The 23,050-nt window shown below is 36.8% G+C and overlaps 1 protein-coding gene across 1 annotated transcript in view; it reads left to right on the plus strand.

Annotated features, from left to right (window-relative positions):
• Positions 1-260: 260 nt before the first annotated feature.
• LOC309857190 (uncharacterized protein) overlaps positions 261-23,050 on the plus strand; it is a gene marked incomplete at its 5' end in the record, with an annotated part of 132,330 nt that continues 109,540 nt past the window's right edge. Inside the window, one exon of the mRNA XM_082750004.1 lies at positions 261-292. Within this exon, the coding sequence (XP_082606130.1) occupies positions 261-292 (32 nt within the window). The remainder of the gene's footprint in view (positions 293-23,050) is intronic.

Genomic DNA, 23,050 nt, shown 5'->3' on the forward strand with positions numbered 1-23,050 from the left:
TAGTTTGGGGCACATGGTAAGCAATAATCACTTCTTTAGTTGATCCAAGTGTTGGATCTTTCTTAATTATTCTACTACCGCAATTTACTTGTTCTAAGATTGGTTCCCCCCCCCCATTTTAATATCTCTTAAGGTGGCACTCACCTTGCACTTGATGACATATCCTACTTTAACTGACAACATTTATCTTTCTTAGTCGAACATAAACTATAGTGCATCTTACACTTGATGAAAGCTAGGATGCAATTAAATACTCTATTATGGTTACGATTCTGATACTTGAAATGCTCCGGTAGCTCCCTGTGCCCCCACAGTGTAGTACCTCACCTCCTCGCCATAGTATACAAACCTTCTCACCCCCAGTGTTAACCCCGGGGCTCAGCCTCCATCCCCAGGTGATGCTGCCAGATCAGCTGTCGGTTGTCATGGACTTGCTGTAGTTTCCCGAATGCACTGTTCTGCCTCCTGGCACTTTGAAACTTGACACACTCATCCTCATTCTTCGCTTTGCCCTTGTCTATCACCTCCCTTGAAAATCTGTTCCTAAGTGGCTTTTCCCAGCTACCACCTACCCTTGGCAGTCTATTATCTCCCTGTGGTAAAGCCTGTCCCACTGCATCATGGACATGCCCGTTGTCCCCCTGAGAAGAGAAAAGGGACAATGAGGGCCACCAGCATTTGCAGCTCTAGTGCAGAGCCCCATGCCTGGCTTGCAGGAAATGCCAGATCATGAAGACAAACGGAGATCATCCTCTGGCTAAAACCAGCTCTTCTTTGCCTACCGCAGGATCTGGATCAATAAAGAGCGGCCAGTTATTATTGCTGTTTTTCTAGGGATTTTTACCCCATATATTTCCCAGGTCTCTACTCTTTTTGTAGCACTTTAATTCAGGCTTCAACCACTTCCTAGTCAGATCAGGTGAAATCATTTTCCTTCCCATACCCTCGATGTATTTCACATCTAGTAATTCTTTATTTAAAGATCTTATTTACCCATTTGACAGACAGATCACAAGTAGGTAGAGAGGGAGGCAGAGAGAGAGGGGGGAAGCAGGCTCCCCGCTGAGCAGAGATCCCAATGTGGGGCTCCATCCCAGGATCCTGAAATCATGACTTGAGCCGAAGGCAGAGGCCTAAACCACTGAGCCACCCAGGAGCCCCCATATCTGGTAATTTTTAACCAACGTGGATTTGCTGCATCAAATAGTTCCTTCTTCTTCAAATATAAATATATAAATAAAGTGATCAAGTCACTCGCATGTCTTAGGAGAATGTCATACCTTTAGTAGCAAACTTGAAATTTGGCCATTGGTTTTGATTTTTGTTTTGGTTAGATTTGGTTCAGTTTTTGTCATTTTGAAAATCCCTCCAGCCCTTGGCTCTGTCTGACCCGATTGCTTTCAGCTGTTTCTGCAACAAAATTGTCCCGGCAGCAAAAACTCTCATTGTTTACAGTGGCGCCCCCTTCTGAACACTTGGTTAATAAAAAGCTTTTTGTTTGTTTGTTTGTTTTTCGGCGATGGTAAATGTGGAACAACAATGAGGTAATTCAAAGAGGTGAACCACAGATAAATTTCTCTAAGGGTGGGGTGAGGGTTACTCAAAAAGGAACTTGACAAGGCTTTTAAAGATATCGACAATCATTATAACATAACGTGACTGATTGTTACCGCGCTCTTAACTGGGCAAACACTTGTTGGCTTCCAAGAAAGACTAACATAGTTGAGATGGTTCTAGCGGCCTTCTAGCACAGGGTCTCATGAGGCAGGGATTCTAGCCACTGGCTGTGCAAGGCATGAGGCCTGTTAGTGATTCTATTTTTTCCTCTGCAGAATAGGTCTTTCTACATTCCAGGTCCTTTCTACCCCAATAAATAATGTGGCGATTCTCTCAGTGAGTTGTACTATTGGTTTAAACAGCCAACTGTGTCTTTAAAAGGACTTTTGTTTAAATTCCTTTAAAAAAAAGTCCTTTCAAAAAAATCTTTTTTCTTTATTTTTTATTTTTTATCCCATATGTTTACTCTGATCGTGGAACTTTGTCATTTTGACCTTCTCAGCTTATTAAAATATTCTTCATCATCAGCACCTACTGCTCTCCTCTCCTGGTGGTCTCTCCGGAAGGGGTCTTCTCTAGCTCTTCTAGCAGGAGATGGGCACTTCCCCTCTACCCCTGTTGCCAGACCAGCCTTACCTATCCTGCAGGGTCAGGTCAGCCGGGCCTTTTTCTGTTGTTCTCCTCTGAGTGGTTAGATTTTCATAGATCCCGTGCTTTGCTTTTGTCAGGATTTACCTGGATTATCAAAACCCTTTTCTTGTGCCAGTGAAGCGTAAGAAACAGTCCTAATGAGAGAACCAGGAACTCAAACAGATCATATTTATCCTGAATGTTCTGTCCAAAATGAAAAATTCAATTCAGAGGAGCCTCAAGATCTCTGAGAAGGGAAGTTTCACCAACTCTGTCATGTAGGGGCATCAAATCCGATTCTTTGTCAATTGTCCTACTTTCCCAGCTAGTAATTCTCTACCTCTCAAAGCCCACTCTCAACCATTTCCTCTCTCAAAGGCAGTTGCTCTTAGAGTCTGCACATGGCACTTGGGGCCTGCTGGTCGTTGGCTACTGCCCTCTGTACCTTGGGTCTAACAGCTGCGGGGCATCAAGATGAGCACGTCTCTTGTTCTAGGACTTAATATAGTTTGGGGCACATGGTAAGCAATAATCACTTCTTTAGTTGATCCAAGTGTTGGATCTTTCTTAATTATTCTACTACCACAATTTACTTGTTCTAAGATTGGTCCCCCCCCCCATTTTAATATCTCTTAAGGTGGCACTCACCTTGCACTTGATGACATATCCTACTTTAACTGACAGCATTTCTCTTTCTTAGTCGAACATAAACTATAGTGCATCTTACACTTGATGAAAGCTAGGATGCAATGAAATACTCTATTATGGTTACGATTCTGATATTTGAAATCCTCCGGTAGCTCCCTGTGCCCCCACAGTGTAGTACCTCACCTCCTCGCCATAGTATACAAACCTTCTCACCCCCAGTGTTAACCCCGGGGCTCAGCCTCCATCCCCAGGTGATGCTGCCAGATCACCTGTCGGTTGTCATGAACTTGCTGTAGTTTCCCGAATGCACTGTGCTGCCTCCTGGCACTCTGAAACTTGACACACTCATCCTCATTCTTCGCTTTGCCCTTGTCTATCACCTCCCCTGAAAATCTGTTCCTAAGTGGCTTTTCCCAGCTCCCACCTACCCTTGGCAGTCTATTATCTCCCTGTGGTAAAGCCTGTCCCACTGCATCATGGACATGCCCGTTGTCCCCCTGAGAAGAGAAAAGGGACAATGAGGGACCCAGCATTTGCAGCTCTAGTGCAGAGCCCCATGCCTGGCTGGCAGGAAATGCCAGATCATGAAGACAAACGGAGATCATCCTCTGGCTAAAACCAGCTCTTCCTTGCCTATCGCAGGATCTGGTCAATAAAGAGCGGCCAGTTATTATTGCTGTTTTTCTAGGGATTTTTACCCCATATATTTCCCAGGTCTCTACTCTTTTTGTAGCACTTTAATTCAGGCTTCAACCACTTCCTAGTCAGATCAGGTGAAATCATTTTTCTTCCCATATCCTCGATGTATTTCACATCTAGTAATTCTTTATTTAAAGATCTTATTTACCCATTTGACAGACAGATCACAAGTAGGTAGAGAGGGAGGCAGAGAGAGAGGGGGGAAGCAGGCTCCCCGCTGAGCAGAGCGCCCGATGTGGGGCTCCATCCCAGGACCCTGAAATCATGACCTGAGCCGAAGGCAGAGGCCTAAACCACTGAGCCACCCAGGAGCCCCCATATCTGGTAATTTTTAACCAACGTGGATTTGCTGCATCAAATAGTTCCTTCTTCTTCAAATATAAATATATAAATAAAGTGATCAAGTCACTCACATGTCTTAGGAGAATGTCATACCTTTAGTAGCAAACTTGAAATCTTGGCCATTGGTTTTGATTTTTGTTTTGGTTAGATTTCGTTCGGTTTTTGTCATTTTGAAAATCCCTCCAGCCCTTGGCTCTGTCTGACCCGATTGCTTTCAGCTGTTTCTGCAACAAAATTGTCCCGGCAGCGAAAACTCTCATTGTTTACAGTGGCGCCCCCTTCTGAACACTTTGTTAATAAAAAGCTTTTTTTTTTGTTTTTTTTTTTCGGCTATCGTAAATATGGAACAACAATGAGGTATTTCAAAGAGGTGAACCACAGATATATTTCTCTAAGGGTGGGGTGAGGGTTACTCAAAAAGGAACTTGACAAGGATTTTAAAGATATCGACAATCATTATAACATAACGTGACTGATTGTTACCGTGCAATTAACTGGGCAAACACTTGTTGGCTTCCACGAAAGACTAACATAGTTGAGATTGTTCTAGCGCCATCAAGCACAGGGTCTCATGAGGCAGGGATTCTAGCCACTGGCTGTGCAAGGCATGAGGCCTGTTAGTGATTCTATTTTTTCCTCTGCAGAATGGGTCTTTCTACATTCCAGGTCCTTTCTACCCCAATAAATAATGCGGCGATTCTCTCAGTGAGTTGTACTATTGGTTTAAACAGCCAACTGTCTCTTTAAAAGGACTTTTGTTTAAATTCCTTTAAAAAAAAGTCCTTTCAAAACATCTTTTTTTTTTATTTTTTATTTTTTAATCCCATATGTTTACTCTGATCATGGAACTTTGTCATTTTGACCTTCTCTGCTGATTAATATATTCTTCATCATCAGCACCTACTGCTCTCCTCTCCTGGTGGTCTCTCCGGAAGGGGTCTTCTCTAGCTCTTCTAGCAGGAGATGGGCACTTCCCCTCTACCCCTGTTTCCAGACCAACCTTACTTATCCTGCAGGGTCAGGTCGGCCTGGCCTGTTATCTGTTGTTCTCTTCTGAGTGGTTAGTTTTCATAGATACCTTGCTTTGCTTTTGTCAGGATTTACCCTGGATTATCAAAACCCATTTCTTGTGCCAGTGAAGCTTAAGAAACAGTCCGGATGAGAGAACCAGGAACTCGAACAGATCATATTTATCCTGAATCTTCTGTCCAAAATGAAAAATACATTTCAGAGGAGCCTCAAGATCTCTGAGAAGGGAAGTTTCACCAAATCTGTCATGTAGGGGCATCAATTCCGATTCTGTGTCAATTGTCCTACTTTCCCAGCTAGTAATTCTCTACCTCTCAAAGCCCACTCTCAACCGTTTCCTCTCTCAAAAGCAGTTACTCTTAGAGTCTGCACATGGCACTTGCGGCCTGCTGGTCGTTGGCTACAGCCCACTGTACCTTGGGTCTAACAGCTGCGGGGCATCAAGATGAGCACGTCTCTTGTTCTAGGACTTAATATAGTTTGGGGCACATGGTAAGCAATAATCACTTCTTTAGTTGATCCAAGTGTTGGATCTTTCTTATTTATTCTACTACCACAATTAACTTGTTCTAAGATTTGTCCCCCACCCCCATTTTAATATCTCTTAAGGTGGCACTCACCTTGCACTTGATGACATATCCTACTTTAACTGACAGCATTTCTCTTTCTTAGTCGAACATAAACTATAGTGCATCTTACACTTGATGAAAGCTAGGATGCAATTAAATACTCTATTATGGTTATGATCCTAATCCAATCCATTACTCTAACACTGACTACTACATAACCCTATCGTTGATACTAATGTGGACTTTAAACCAATACCTGATCCTGACTGTAAACATGACCCTGGCTCTAGACTTCACCTGACCCTGACTAAGGCAAACACCAGAAACCTAACCCTGAACCTAAAAGTGACCCTGACCCTGACCCTAACACTAACCCTGACACTGAATGTGAGCCTGACCCTAACTCTAACCCTAAACCTAACCCTCCCTGACACTAACACGGGCCCTGACCCGAAACCTAACGCTGAACCTAACCCTAAAACTAACCCCTAACATTATCCCTGACACTGACCCTAACCCGGTCTAACCCTAACCCTCAACCTACCTCTACCCTAACCCTAACCACACTTTAACAATAATCCCGAACCTCTCCCTGACCATGATCATAACCCTAACTCTGAAATTTGCCTTTGTCAGATCTTAAACTTAAACCTGACCCTGGCCTTGACCTTAACTCTGACCCTAACCCAGACTGTAATCCTAACTCTGATGCAAACCGTAATGCTGAACAGAATCGTAACCCTAAAGCTAACCCTGATCCTGAACCTACTCATAAAACAGAACCTAAACATAAAGCTGACCTTACCATAACCATGAACCTAACCCTGACCCTGACCGTACCGTGACACTAAACCTGTCCTAAACCTAACCCTGAACTGACATGACCTTGCCCCCAAACAAAAACTTGAACCTGACCCTAAATCTGACCATCATCCTGAACCTGACACTAAACCTAATAGTCACCCTAACACTGACCGTGACCCTGACTCTGACCGAAACCCTAACCCTGACCCTACTGTGAGCCTGACCCTAAACCTAACCATGAACCTAACCCTAACCCTGACCCCTACCCTAAGCCTCGCTAACCCTGACCCCAACGAGGTCTAAACCTAAACCTGACCCTAAGTCTTTCTTCTCCCTAACCCTAACACTAACCTGGTCTAAACCCAGCTCTGTTCCCTCCAGTGGGGACAGCAGCTGCACCCAGGCCTCCCAAGGGCTGGGGGAAGGCTGTATGGGGGTCACTGTATGGGCACTGCATTGAGTGGAGTGTGAGCCTTGAGCAGCTTGGGGACCAGCGGCTCAGGGAGCTCTGGTGGAGCAGAAAGTTTGGTAAGGTGCCCCCAGGCAGTGGTGACCTTACTTCCCTGACGACAGAGCCCAACAGAATTGGAACCCACGTATCCAGGCACCCCATAAAGAGAAAACCCTCCTGTCCAGCTCATTTCTAGAAACATCCTAAAGGAAGGGACATGTTCTTCTGCTGTACTGAAGCCGAGAGGATGCAGGGAGAAGAGAGCTCGCCGCTTGACACGTCCCCTCCCTGGCAGGTCATATCAGGTTTCACCAACGCCTCAGGCCCTTTGGCTAATAAAATCAAAAGGTGACACCAGGGTCTCAGAGTCAGAGAGTCCCACACCTTCTGATCCACTGGTGTAGCCCTAGGTCTCTTCGCAGTCTCTCTCTCACTGTGTGTGTGTGTGTGTTTGTGTGTGTGTGTGTGTGTGTGCGCCTCTGAGTGTCTGTGTCTTTGTGTGTATAGAGGACCTGGCCATGCCATCATGGGTGGAGATGACCCAAGCAGGATCAGGCTGATGAGGGTTTAGATGTCTGGTGGGCAAGTCATGTTCACACCCCAGTTTAAGACTGGTTAAGTGGGATCGGGTGTAGGGTCTACACCCTTCTGCCCAGGGATTATCCTGAGACCTTGAAGAGATGGGTCCATAGCCAGGAGCGGGGCTAACCCCAACAGTAACCACTAACCCTGACCCTGACACTGACTGTGAGCCTACACCAAACCCTAACCAACTAACAGATACAAAAAGAAAAAACTATATAATTAAAAAAATAGCAAAAGGATCTCAATAGACTTTTTTTTCAAAAAAGTTATATAAATGACCTACAGGAGCATTAAAAAGTGCTCAACGTAAAAAACTCAGGGCAAAGTCATTATGTTGTTGTTTTTGTTTACCTCTGAAAAACACAGCAAGATATTACTACCTATTAGAATATATACTACCAAAAAATTAAAACTAACAAATTTTGGTAAATATTGGGGAAAATGGGGAACTTATGCACTGTGATAGGGATATAAATTTGTATGGAAAACAGTATGAAGACTATTCATATTATTAAAAGTAAAATTACCATATGATTCAGTAATCCCACTTCTAGGGATATAGCTAAAGGAAACGAAGTCACTATTCGAAGACATCTCTGCACTCTTATGTTCATTATAAAATTATTAACTCTAAGCAAGAGATGGAAATAACTTCAGTATCCATTAATGGATGAATGAATAAAATAAGTATGGTAAATATATACTATGGAATACTACTTAACCATGAAAAATTAAGAAATACTGCCATTTACAATACCATGGATGGATCTTGAAGGTGTTATACTAAGTGAAATATTTCAAAGATTTTATATATTTTTTAATTTATGTATTACGATATCCCTTACATACAGAATCTGAAGAAAAAGCAAACTAATGGAAACTTAGAGTTGAGTTGACAAGGGGTGAACCTGGGGTGGAATAAGTTGGTCAAAGGATACAAACTTGCAACTATAATAGGAAAAAGTTCTGGGGATCTAATGTACAGCATGATGGTCATAGTTAATAATATATACATACTTTTTTAATTGTGCTTCCCTTTATTAAATTTTGCATATATCACATTCTTACAAGTTGAAAGTTTATAGCAATCTTGTATAAAATAGGTCTGCTGCCACCATTTTTCTAACACCATTTGTTCATTTTGTGTCTCTTTGTCACATGTTGGTAATTCTTGCAATATTTCAAGTTTTTTCATTATTATTGTATTTGTTATGGTGATCTGTGATCAGTATTTATGACCCACTGAAAACTCAGAACTAGTTTACTTAAGGTATATACATTGTTTTTCTTTAAAGACATAATGCTTTTGAACAGTACAGTATAGTGTTTATTTTTTATATGCACTGGGAAACATAATTTTTTATTTGCACTGGGAAACCAAAAAATAATAATAATGATTTGACTTAGTTTATTGAAATAATCACTTTATTGAGGCGGTCTGGAACAAAACCCACAAGACCTCTGAAGTTTATCTCTACTGTACTATATACATAAAAGTTGCTAAGAGAGTAGATCTTAAAATTCCTTACAATACATGCATAAAAAACAGAGGCAACTATATGAGAGAGTAGATGTATTAACATTTTTATGTAGATTATATTGCAATGCAGATGTATACCAATTTATCAAATGGTACAAAATTTACACAATGTTAAAAGTTTGCAGTGTTGGGCGCCTGGGTGGCTCAGTGGGTTAAGCCGCTGCCTTCGGCTCAGGTCATGATCTCAGGGTCCTGGGATAGAGTCCCGCATCGGGCTCTCTGCTCAGCAGGGAGCCTGCTTCCCTCTCTCTCTCTCTGCCTGCCTCTCGGCCTACTTGTGATCTCTGTCTGTCAAATAAATAAATAAAATATTTAAAAAAAAAAAAAGTTTGCAGTGTTATAAGAAATCATTTCTTAAATTTACAAATTATAATATGTCAATTATTTTTCAATAAAGCTGGAAATAACCTTTTGTAGAATTAATCTATTTTTCAAAAGAGGAAGTAAGGAAGTAGAAACTGCAACTAACTCTGAAATAATAGAATACAAAATCCATTTTAGTTATATACACTGTGACAAACACTATTAGTTAGTTTACAATGAAGGAATACTTATGAAGCATGAAGGATGATCTATAAATAAGGCTGAAAGAGCTCAGTTTTAAGGTTTAAATTTAAAATCTTCTTTTGAAATACTAAACTGACCACCCAGTTTTCCAAACATAAATGTCTTAACTGCATGAATTTATTTCATACAACTCTATAATCTAGTTTCATAAGAAAGCAGCATGCAAATTTTGAATAAGACAGACTTGCTTAAGTTTCTTTATGTTCAACAGTAAAGGATACTTCCCTAAAAATAAATAGAAGAAAAATCAGCATATTTATCATGGTAATTATTATTCATAATAAGATTCATATTGAATTAAGGAATATATAGCCTCAGAGGGGGTAAAGTAAAATGAAATTTATTTTGGTTAATGTGTCTATGAATAGTCAATACAATGCCTCAATATAAATGAATATTATCATTTTGAACAATTTAATTACTATTATTAAATTATTATAAGTAAAAAATAGCTATCATTTTAGCATGGAATATGAGACTCTCATGCTCCATGCTTCATCACATCCACACAACAACTCTGCATAATAAGTATTATCATCACCATTTCATGGGTGAAAAAACTGAGGCTAACACATTTAGATAACTGGTTTATGATTACATGGCTAGTAAAGATGCATCACACTAATTTAGGCTTTATGATTTCAGAATTGTACTCTTTCCACTGCACATTCTATTACTCTATTACTTGGCTTGTTTTCATTTAGTTCTTTAATTTTATTCATGTGGTGATGGCTTAAAGCTTCATTTAAAGGAAGCTTAAAAAAAATTCATTTAACCAAAAGCTCCCAAGAATGAAAAATGTCATGGAGCTAATGTAGACATGGATATCATTAGTTAATGGGTAACCATATATTTTCCACTCTAGTGAGATAAAAATCAGAGTGTTTTTCTAAGTTTTAGTCTCTGAGTATTAAAAAGGACTTTGTTAAAATAGAAATATTTAGACAAAGGTGATCAAAAGTCTGGATCAGGTCACCTTAAGATAAATATTAGAAAACAGAGGAAACAAATGGAGATTCGAACACTGAGCTATAATATAATGAATGGTTTAAAGTATTTAGTAGAATATAGAAAAGCCCTTTAAAGCCTGGTCTTAGCCTAGCATTGCAGCTTTTGGGATATCTGTCAATCTATCATCTATCTATCTATCTATCTATCTATTTAGATATAAATTTGAAAATTTTTTAACTTAAAGATTTTGAGAAATAGAACATAATCAGCACCATAGAAGATCTGTTTATGATAACAACCTAGCCCCTTCTCCCAGTTTGTTAATATTCTCTCTTATTTAATGTAACATTGTGCAAATAGACCACTGCTGATCTGCTGTTATGAATGAAATAACTATAATCATCTGTTTTCATATCCTGGTGAAAATATTCATTTAATTCAATGTTGTATTTCCAGGAATGGACCAAAATTTTTTTTTTAATTTTTAAGTTTTCTAAATATTGTCCAACCTACCTCAAATGTTTTTATTATGGGCACTGTCATTCTTTCACATTCTTGCAAGACATTTTTACTGTTTCCCAATATGGTAAGTGTGTAATAGTATGCCATTCTAGGTTTTAATTTATTTTTAATTTAATTTAATTTAATTCCAGATTCATTTAAAGATAAACAGTTTTTACCTATGAGTGGCTATTTGGATTACCCTTTCTGTAAAGTACATGCTCCAATCTTTTGATATCTTAACATTGTGTCAACTGACTTCTTTAATAATAGATTTCCTGAATGAACTTTTAGCTGTGTAGGTCTCCTCTATTTTATTTTGAACTTGTTTTCATTTCAAAAACTTTATATTTATTTTCATAATCTGCTTTTATTTTGCTTTGTCTATTATCTATCTATTTATTTATTTATTTGCAAGCAAGAGAGAGCGAGCGAGTGAGAGCACAGGGAGGGATAGAAAAAGAAGGGAAAAGAATCTTAAGCAGGCTCCAGGCTGGCACAGAGCCCAACTCTGGGCTCTATTTCACAAGCCTGACATCATGACCTGAGCCAAAATGAAAGAAATAAAATAAAATTAAGGTGTTAAAAAAAAGGAAAAAGAATTGGAGGTTTAATTAAGTGACCCACCCAGGCACCTCTGTGGTATCTTAAATTGGCTGTCATATCTTTAAAGTTCTAGAGTATCCATTTGGTTCACTTATAAAATCTTTCTCAATATCATTTTTTAGTTTCAGTTTTTTGTTCAATTTGCTTCCCCTCTCATTTCTTTGAGCAGAGTACTCAAGCCATTTTACAATCTTTATTGATCATTTTAATATCATACTTAATCCCATTTTGTCTATCAAATCTTGTTAATGGTTTTTCTTTGTGTGCTTTGTTACATTTTGGTATGTTCAAGACATTATATTTGAAACTCTTATTGAGTAGGAATAATTAAGAGCTATAATAATGGTATGGTCCTCCTTGGCAGGATTTTCTCTTATATCTGAGACTTTACAAGACAATCATACTCCAAATTCAGTGGTTGACTTTCTCAGTTTACACAGAAGGCAAGGTAGGCTCTAGTCTTATTTCTGCTTCTCCTTGTGCTTTGGGGATCTCAACTTAAATTTGGGTTGTACCAAAGTCCTCAAATTTGATTGCTGCTGGATTTGAATTTTTTTTCTCTAGTATCAAGTGTCTATTAAAAACACAGCTCAGTGTGTTTTAGCAGTTTCTAATGCTCTCATAGCTAAAATGGCTTCAGGGCATATATCTCTAGGCTCTCATTGTGTTTCGTATTGGCCCAGTAATCCCTCACTTATTTTTATAATCATTCTGATATTTTTAACTTTAAAAGCTATTTTGTCTGGATTTTTAAGTTGTCTTAAGTAGGAGTTTTTAGATCACCATTACTAGAAGCAACAACAAATATACATGAAAATATCTGCAGTAGTTTATCACATCTTTATGGCTTTGAACTTCCATAAGCCGAGGCATCCTTTTCTAATCACTTAGGCAAACTCCAAGTTACCCTTAAAAACAACACAAGAATTGCTTCATTTAAGAACATGTTCAGGGATGACTCTTCCCCACTGTCCTTACCAACATTCCCACACACTCTTTGCTACCCACACCTTGTTTATGAACTTTCATTAGGTATATCAGCGGGACCAGAATTTTGCTCTATTGTATTTTTGTCCTTTAGAGCTTTAATTAAATATGAATTCCATAGAATTCTGTCCCTTTTCTTTCAAACCTGGGTTAGTTATTTCTTCTCATTCTTTGTCAGAAGTTACTTTATTAGAGAAACGTATGGCTCTATTGTGACTTTGGAGCCTTTACAGTTTTTTGACTGGAAAAATCACCCATCCCTGAGATTTTTACGCAGCTTCCTGGCTGATATTATTCAGAAATCTGTTCAAAACAGACTTTTTCAGGGAGGCCCTTTCGGACCACTCAGTTACAAAACCTCTTCTCAATCACTGCTCTTATATAAAATGTGCTTATTTAGTTCAAATATGCATCACTATTAAAGAAAAACCAGTACAATTTTTTTCTTTTTAAAGTTGGCTTACCTATTATCTATCTCTCCCATTAAAATGATTCCTCTGGGTTGGGGTTTTGTTGTGCTCATCTTAGGCCAGACACTCAATAAATTGTCTCTGAATGATTGAATTGTTTGACTCCCTTGCTAGATTCTCAACTTCATGAGGCCAAGGATTGTTCTATTCAGTCCTTTATCCTCAATGTCTGTTATATTGCAGTCACTTATGTGACTAATGGGAAAAATCACAGAAAGAAAGAGTTAAAACTACAGAAAAACCCCGTAGGTTCAATAACACAAAGCTTTCTAAAATTATTTAGCCCAGGAATTGAATACTGGCTGCACTTTTGATTTTTTTTAAATGGTATTGAATTTAATTTAAATGGAAATACTTGAATGGTAGAATAATAAAAAAAATTATTAAAGCAACTTGCTCCTTTAAGTAAGAATTATATAGGGCATCTCTTCTAGAAGCAAAATTTTCAAATGTCAAACATCTGAAAGCATAGAAGGAGAAGTAAGAGTGTGAATTGTACTTCAATGCTCTTTTCTTTATATTCAGCAAACAGCTTCATTCACACCTTTCCAATTTTTTCAACTCTTTTGACAAAGCCTTCAGAGGAGTTACTGCTGATGACAACCATCACAGCCTAACAGGAGAAATTTTATGAAGAAAAATAATAGCGTGTTTTTCCCAAATTGTTAAGGATATGGTGAAGCTCTGTCGGATTCAAAGGAGGAATGTGCAATTCCATGCTATATATAATAATAACTTATTTTAATAATGGCTTTGCAATTTTTCAGATATATCCATTTACTGAAAGCACTATCAAATAAACAAAAGCAAACAAATTAACAGGGGTTCGAGACAGGAATTATCTAATCTAAAAATAGCACATGTTCACAGAATACACAACACATATCCCAAGTACTACTATAGGTTTCAAGTAATAGTCAAAACAATAGTAAACATGATTCAGACCCTACCAGACAAATCATAAATGGGATCTTAACTGTAAATCCTTATCTTTAGATCAAAGCGGGTAATTGGGTGCTGAAGATCCATTATAGAACTAATATGTTATAGAACTCCTCTGAAATGAGTCATTTATTCCATCACTTTTCCTGCACAGCTGCTGACCCATGTTTTGGTTCCTGGAAATAGCTGCTACCCTGTCATACTTCTTTAAAGCACATATATTGATAACTCTACTCACTCCTCCATTCCTCTGTGACTGTCACTGTGTTAAAATGTGGAGTCAGCTGACTCACTTGTGGTGGTAATAAAGTAGATGAGTTTGCAAAGTATTTTGTTATTTCTAAAAATGCAAAAACCAAATTACATTGAAATCATAAGCGGTGTTTCAGGGAGAGCTGTAGGATGTGGTTTCTTGTGTAATCCACAGAGATTAGCTCCAACACATATTTCACCTCTCCTCTAGGAGCAACCTTAGTGGTAAAGCAAGAAGATAAACAGATGTATACACACCCTGGCACAAAAGTATCACTTATGTTTGGCTTCCTAGTCTCCTCGTGTTACTTATTTATCTTAACGTCTCTCTGAAATCAGGGAACACAGAATCTCAATCAGTTGATATTTTTCTACTGAATTACCCAATAGTCTGATCATACCCCTAAGATTTTTTAAAATTATTTCACTCATAATCCCAAATCTGCTTTGCCTCCTCAGCTCAGTACACTGTAATTTGATTTCAAAATGAGGACGGTTGTCAGTAATGCCACTTTCATTAATCTATTTTACAATTCCATGTACTTATAACTATGAAGATATGTTAATAACATCCATTCCAATAAGCCACCCTACATTTATTATCATGAAACAAGACCTCAAGAAAGAGAATTCAAAATCATCCATGTATTTGCAATTTATTGCAATAAAGCCTTTATCAATAGACTTCCCTGTGCACATGGTGGTCAAATTGTTGGTGAAAACCAGCCAGATCTATTACAAGCTTTCTCATGGCTTCTAGGTAATCCAAGTGAGCCTTTCTTGATACTGGGAAGGGATAAAGCAGGGAAGGGATAAACAGTGATGTAAGAATTTGCTGGACAAAAGTAATGACTCTCATTACAGAGTGAGTATTTTAAAGCAAAAGAGCCTGTTGGGAATATTGTTTTATAAAATAGTGGTTTTTTTATTAACTTTTTAAAATTCAATTGGTTAACATATAGTGTACCATTAGTTTCAAATGTAGATTTCAGTTATTCATCCATAGCATATAATAGCTAATGCTCAGTACTTACTGTTATAGCTTCTTGAAAGCAGAATTTTAACCCACTGAGCCACACAGGCGCCCTTGAAAGCAGAAATTTAGATCATATTTTCTGATTACTTCCATGTAGTACAACACTTTCCTGCTAGCAACCTTCAAAACATACTGTTTGTAAGAGGAATTTCTTTAATAATAAATAAATAGGAATTTATTTAAATTTATAAATATATAAAATAAATAGGAATTTATTTAAATTTATTTAAATATTGCACACTGTTTCATTGTTCATAAATAAGGTGATGATATTATAGCCATTAGTTGGTAGCACTGATATATCACTTTCTTTTTACTTCTCAGTGCATTCTCTTTACACAAAATAGATATATATTTTAAAAGAATCTGAATCTGTGGCAAACTTTTAAAAACCCTATACAGTAAAGTTTATCATTTTAAGTAATCTCAATTATCTTCCTCAATTGTGATAGTATATCCTTCTATCTAGGCCAGATATTGTATGAGGGATTTGAAGAGACATACTTTTCTAAATTTCACTTTTCTCATCTGCAAAATGCTGATCATGATCCTACAATAAAATACACTTACTATTTTTTGATGAAAATTTATTTATTTATTTTAAGATTTTATTTCTTTATCAGAGAGAGTGGGCGAGAGAGCAAGCACAGGCAGACAGAATGGCAGGCAGAGGCAGAGGGAGAAGCAGGCTCCCGGCCGAGCAAGGAGCCCAATGTGGGACTCGATCCCAGGATGCTGGGATCATGACCTGAGCCAAAGGCAGCTGCTTAACCAACTGAGCCGCCCAGGCATCCCTTTTGATGAAAATTTAATCTGTATAAACAATATATTTGCTGTAATGCGTGGTTCATGGAAAACATCTTATTTAATTATAAGCACAACAGTATTAGAAATTAAGTAAATGTGTCTATAATATTTAAAGTTTTAACACATAATTCCAGTGCTTTGCCTTATTTTCTCAAATCCCTTTACCACTTTCACTGACAGAGTCAAAAGTACTTTTTCTACTAGTAGCCAGCTCTTTGTCTTTTGTCAGAAAGATGCCCTTGTGAATTATTTATAATAGAGATATTAGCAATAATAATAATAATAATAATAATAAATAGCAATGAAAATGTTAAAAAAAGTTTTCTTAACTAATTAGGGTTCTTAGACATCAATTAGAGGAACCACCTCTGGCAAGCAAATTAATCTGCAAGACATTCCCAGAATTAACAAGTCAGTCAGATACAGGGTTGTTCGTAGACTGAAAGGTGAAGCAAAAGGACTAGGTTTGGAAAATAGGTAAGGACAGTGAAAAAAATGATCAAATTTTTGGGCAAAATAAATTCTTAGGTGTCCTTTCAATGGAGTCCTGGGCATTATGTAGCAGAAACTCTGGAGATTATCTCAATCCATTGGAGTCACCCTGTTTACTAGCTTGCTATTGACAAAGTTATTTACAAACTGTAGAGCAAGAGGTTATAATGTAGAAAACTGATGGTAATGCACAAGATTCTTGTTAACAATAATGCAAGTTAGTGATATTTCATTAGAAAACATAAATTCTATAACCCAAATTATGGGCCCAGAGCACTTCTGCTGCACAACTCTGCTTATATCCCAAATAACCATGTGAACTAGTTTTAATATCTGCTTCTTATTAATTTTTGAATAAAAATTCTTGACACAAGTATTTTATAATTGTGTGATAATCATGCATTTAATTTCTTGGAGAACAAAACACACTTTAGCGTAACTATGTTCGTTCACAGAACCAGCCTTGATAACACACTTCTATATGTTAGAAATGATATAATAAATGTAGTATATTGGGCACTCGTTTGGTATTCTTTGCCATGTTTTGCACTATCTAAAAAGAGATCAGTGAACTTGGACTGGAGTTAGTAGACATGGAAGAAAATAAAATATTACAGAGAGGAATACTCTGTGGTCCACAACCTAAACGGGCTGGGATTTCCATCATTTGGATCCCTGTAGCTTTACAAAAGTCAATAAAATTTTTGTATCTCCTATTAAAGTGGATTCCCCTGTACTTTTTCAAACATCTCTTGTAAAGTATTGTTTCCCAGAAAAAAAGGGATTTTGCACATGTATCTGCCTTTGTCTCTGGTCATGAACTCAGTCAGGATCCTGGGATCTAGCTCCATATCGGGCTTTTTGCTCATTAGGAAGTATACTTCTCAGTCTCTCTCTGCAGCTACCTCCCCCTGCCCCACTCATGCTCTCTCTCTCTCTCAAATAAATAAATACAATCTTTAATTTTTTAATTAAAAATAAGATAAATAAAATAAAATAAAAAGTCTGGTCTTACTGCCCCATTTAGCTCCTTTTTTTTTGAGTGGTATTTAAAGCAGCATGACAGAACATGAGGCTCTCAAACTTAAAAAAAAAAAAGGAAAAAATTGAGTTTTGTTAGGATTTAAGATCTTGTCTTCTAGAAAAAACATTGGCTTTGTTAACATGTGAAAATTAACAAAAGATAATAAGATAGAATTCTAATAATTTTTGTAGAAATTAAAAATTTCCTCCAACACAATTACATCAGACCCATTAAGTAAATTCATTCCAATGTCCGAAACCAACCTTTTCTAATACTAATGCATCTGTGTAAACAGAGTCAACCCAAGGAATAAATAAATATTATTTTTTTTCTGTCTCTTCCACAGTCACATCTGGGTATATTGGTAGCAAGCCAATTATCTATCTTATAAGACATGATATCATAAGCAAGGGTATTCTGTCCATTTGGAACAACTGAAAATCATTGTAATTTTATCTTGGTGCAGTAACTTGATATGGCACATTGTGGGTTATGAATATATTTTATTTTTTTTACTGGGAAGAAGAGATTATAGAGATATTGGTTATCCAAGAGAGACTGACAGGTGTTGATAGTTGCCAGGTCAATATCCATTTACTTTTTCCTTGAATCTCAGAAAGCACTGAGGGATTGACAAGAAGGAAACATAAAACAACATCAAATATTTTATTGTCTCTTTTCTATTTATATTGTAACCACATGAGAAAGTATCAGTCGTACAATATATCATTCTCTTTACCTCTATCTTTCTGCCAGAAATGTGGGCTTAATAGTGAGAACTCCAACAGCAATTTTTGCAACTGTGAATAAAAAGCCATGAAAACCTCTAAGATAGTTCACTTCACTTTCTTAAGACGCTGAACCAACACCAGAAAACACTCTCTGTAGTCTTCTTGTTAAATGAAAAAATATGGTTAAACCACTTTTGAAAGTCTACTACATACAGCAAAATGTAAATCTTAATTGAAATATGTCCTCTCAGCTGTGCTTAAGCAACTGAGTCCTGAGCTTTTCAGGTTTTCAGTCTGAAAGAGTACACCTCTGGTGCTCAGAAAGGGAAGAGAAAGGACACCCTGTTCTCCATATAAATTAAAGAAGAGAAATCTGTGCATTTAAGTGGGCCATATAAAATTTATCAAGCAATTATCTCCTAACTCCTTCCTATCCAAATTACCTGATATGCTCTCCCTACTCCTTTATTCCACGTTACTGCCTTGTCCAGGATTCTGTATCACATCACAACATGTCTTCTGTTATTTCCTTCTTGCAAGCTAGTTTTGTTTTCTCCATCTAAAAAAATCAACAATCATTGTGTATTTCAATTCCCATTTTCCTCAAATGCATTGAATCTTCTTATATATTACTCTTTTCTCATACTCAGTGTCTTTGTCTTTATGGGGTTTGTACTTTGCTTTTCCTCATCCTTTACTGCCATTATATAATCAAATCTAATAACTTCTTAGAGAAAGTTAAAAATTCCTGCATAGCCACACGTGAACACAACGTCACTGATTTTTAGCAAACCTATAAGATAGTCAGACATCCATTCAATTTCTTTTTTTTAAAGATTTTATTTATTTATTTGACAGAGAGAGATGACAAGCAGGCAGAGAGGCAGGCAGAGAGAGAGGAGGAAGCAGGCTCCCTGCTGAGTAGAGAGCCCGACTTGGGGCTCGGTCCCAGGACCCTGGGATCATGACCTGGGCCGAAGACAGTGGCTTAACCCACTGAGCCACCCAGGCGTCCCTCCATTCAATTTCTTAACTGAGTCTCAAATGCATCCTGAGTTCTAACCTAAACCTAAGTTCTACTTCTTACACGTTGTTCTATGACCAAATCCTTTCAGTTCAGTATTTTGTAACATTTAAATATTAATCAATTGATGCTTTGTCTGTGTATTTCTATGATAATAATTTGAATACTGTAGATTTATTGTTATATTTATAGATTTATAATCAAAGTTTCATCAGTTGAAGTGTTTGGAAATTTCAGATATAATGATTAACCTAAAATGATACTGCCTCAAATCCCTCTGATATCAAGGCCCAACACTTGATTATAGCCAAACCTGTGGTGGATAGTTCCATGGGAAATTGCAGTTACTTAACACTGATAGCATCTCATGTTCTCTCTCTCATTTTAGAATGTCTCCAACACAACCCAAAAGTGTAGGAGAGTTAATGTCCTCTGAGGACAGCTTTCAGTGAAGTGGAAATAAGAGCCATAGATAAAATTGTCAGTTTTCAGGTCTTCATGAGGACAATTTAAAGAAGTTTCTCAGGACCTTTCAGTAAATGCAAGCCTTCATTTTCTATCCACAACAATTATATCAACAATGTACCTCTTTGACAAAGTTGTTTCTTCACTGTATCACTTTCCCATTCTTTTCTACCTTGGATAATCTCCCAGATAAACTAACAGTACTCAAATCCTTTGTCCTACTCTTTGCTCTCAGGATAAATGGAGCCAAAAGACTTAGATTAATATCAAGTTCTGAATGGGATCTTAGAGCTATTTCTGTCCAGATTTTCATAAACATAGGGACCTTTGAATTATCAGGCTATAAATAAGTTCTAAATGGAGGGGGCAAAAGCAAAAAGTAGAAATTTTTATGTTTGATTTTTAATCATGATTAAAAATAATGTTAGTACATTATAAAAGTGTGGATCTTTGTAAAACAATGTCATAATGTAAGAAATAGGTTGCATAGTCCTTTTGAGAATATTAAACCAAGTGTTCAGGTGCCATCTAATTTCTTGTTTAATCCAGAACTTTGGTGTGCATTATCTTGAGGAATAGAATTTTGAAGTCCAGACAGACTAACAGAAAACTGACCCAAATGTGTGTGTTTATATTTCTGCTTTTGTTGTAAAAATCAAAGTGTGATTGCTGGTTTAAAATGGTAAAACTAATAATGTTTATGGACTCTATTATAAATTTTCTAATTGTATGGGAAGAATCAAAGAAACATATAATTAATTGATTTGCAAATCCTCAAAGAGCTACAGGATCAGGTAGTGGTATGTTCTGATTCAACAGCATCATAATGCAGCATTTTATATGTGTGGCTAATGGATATTTTCATAAATGTTTGCTAGCTAGTCAGCCAATACAGAGAAATATTAGGTAGGGTCATTACTCACAGTTGTGTTTAATAAAATGAGAGAAAATTATCAAATGACACTAATAATAATAATCCTATAGCAGGCTAAATAATTCAATGATAATTACAAGTATTAATCTAGCTTTCTTCCCTGATTATGACTCTTCTCTCCTTTATCATAATGGGAGTAGCAGATTGTCTGCAATGAATTGTGAAAACCCAGCAGTGACTTTGGCAGTGAAGGCCTCCCATCAATTTTGATAGGTTAAAATGATTCTGGATGGTCTGGAGCAAATGTGTCTATTTTTTTTCTGTGTGTGTAATAAAAGAAAGAAGCAATAGTAAATTCTTGCTGTTATTCCATGGAGCCAATAAAATCATACTGCCAACAAGAGGCTGTTGACATCGTAAGTGTGGTTAACTGTCTTGAAATACTAGGCCTTGAAATAAAATTCCAATATTTCACATAACCTCTTTTTTTTTTAAAGAAAAACAAAACAAAACAAAACAAAACAACTATACTGCTTACATTTAGGGCCCTGCTGTTGTGTAACTATTTTTGAACATGTCTACTGTAAGTGTATATATATATATTTTTTTTTCTGTGCAATAAATTCATTTAGAGATAAATTTAGATTGCAAATTATTTGGGAGGAGGCATGGTATTTGTGGCTAGTCTTACAAGTAAAAAGGACTAAAAGAAAGAAGAAAAACATTTTTTATTACAGCATATTTACATCTGTCCAAAGTACTTATTTACTATCATACTGACTAATGTATAATACTGTACACAAAGAAAGAAGTTAAATGAGTTATAATTCAGTCGAAGTATAGCTGGCCATTTTAAAACTTACCACTGAATCTTTCTGGTATGAAATGTGATATCTGGCAATCTGGTCCAGTTCATTACATCAGGTCATTTGTATGTTCTAATTACCATTTTGATAGCATAGCACATTTTATAACCCAGACATTTTACAATGGAACTATGATGCATGTATTTTCAAAAGTATAGACATACATGAAGCTATGAGGTCAAAAAAGATGAATGTCCGTAGTACCATATAGACTCAACAAATAAAAATGTCCAAGGCTCTGAGTGAGATTTATGAATATTGTATAAGATTAGGCCAACATGTGGTTTTGATATAAATCATCTGTTCTTAAATTAGAATTACAATCGTTGAGTACAGTGTTGAAAATGGCAGATAGATTTTAGCTATCTTTGCTCAGTAGGGAAAATGGAAAAATGTTTAGTTTGGTCAGGATTTCACTTAACTTCTGAAAAATCTTACGTTTGAGAGAACCCTTCTGAAATAAGAATCCTTAAAGACATAACCCCTTTGGCACAAGTTTTCAAGAAACTTGTTGGATGTTGTAGACAATTATATGGCACACGTACTGTTCTAGATGTTTCATGCCAATAATATGTAAGCCATACCAAGGCTACATATACATATAGAGATGTTCCTCAGCTTACAAGGGGGCTATGTACAGAGAAACACATAAAAAACTGAAAATGCATTTAATACCCCTAAACTATCAAATATCATAGCTTACCTTAAGCTTATTTCAACATACTCAGAACACTTACATTTGCCTGCATTTGGGCAAAATCATCTTAAGCAAAGCCTATTTTATAACAAGGTATCAAATATCACATGCAATTTATTAAATATTACACTAAAAAAAAGAAGAATGGTTATATATAGAATGGTTGTAAGAATATCAGGTGTTCATCCCTGTAATCTTTTAGCTGACTGGGAGCTGTGGCTCACTGCCCCTTCCCAGCATCACAAGACGGCACCATACCACATGTCACTGGCCCTTTTTATAAAGACCCAAATTCAAAATTCAAAGTACAGTTTCTACTGAATCACTTTCACTTTCACATCTTTGCCAAATATATTGTAAGTTGAATCATTGTAAATCAGGAGCCATCTTATTTGAAAGTTAAATCACAGTCACCCGTATACACACAAAAAAAGGCCTTCATGTAGGGCCATCTATGTATCTCTAAACAACATAGCATGACCTATCAACAGCAAAAAATGGATGTGAAGGGGACAATTGCTTTGCGTCAGTACTCTGAGCAGTAACATACATGGCCTTACTCACCTAGCAGAACTCCAGAGCTAGCTGATGGCAAGGAATTTTACAAATGTTTGCTGAACAGCTTAAGCACTATTATTTTTAAATTAGTGTGCATATCTGTTTTCTAAAGATATGTTAATTTATTTTATTGACGTATTACAAAACCAAATAATTTCCTCTTATTTAAGTGGCAGGTAAATAGAATTCTTTTTAATTTAAATCAAATGGCTTTTTAGGGAAAATATACTAAAAATTCTGAAACTTGTATTGCTTATGAATCTTTTATTGGAATCCTTATCAAGTTGTATTTTTCAAGTTTTTCCTAAATAATCTTCAATGAATTGAAAATATTTTTTGGATTTTA

The sequence above is a fragment of the Mustela nivalis genome, assembly GCF_964662115.1.
Source record: "Mustela nivalis genome assembly, contig: HAP1_SCAFFOLD_486, whole genome shotgun sequence".
Taxonomy (NCBI): domain Eukaryota; kingdom Metazoa; phylum Chordata; class Mammalia; order Carnivora; family Mustelidae; genus Mustela; species Mustela nivalis.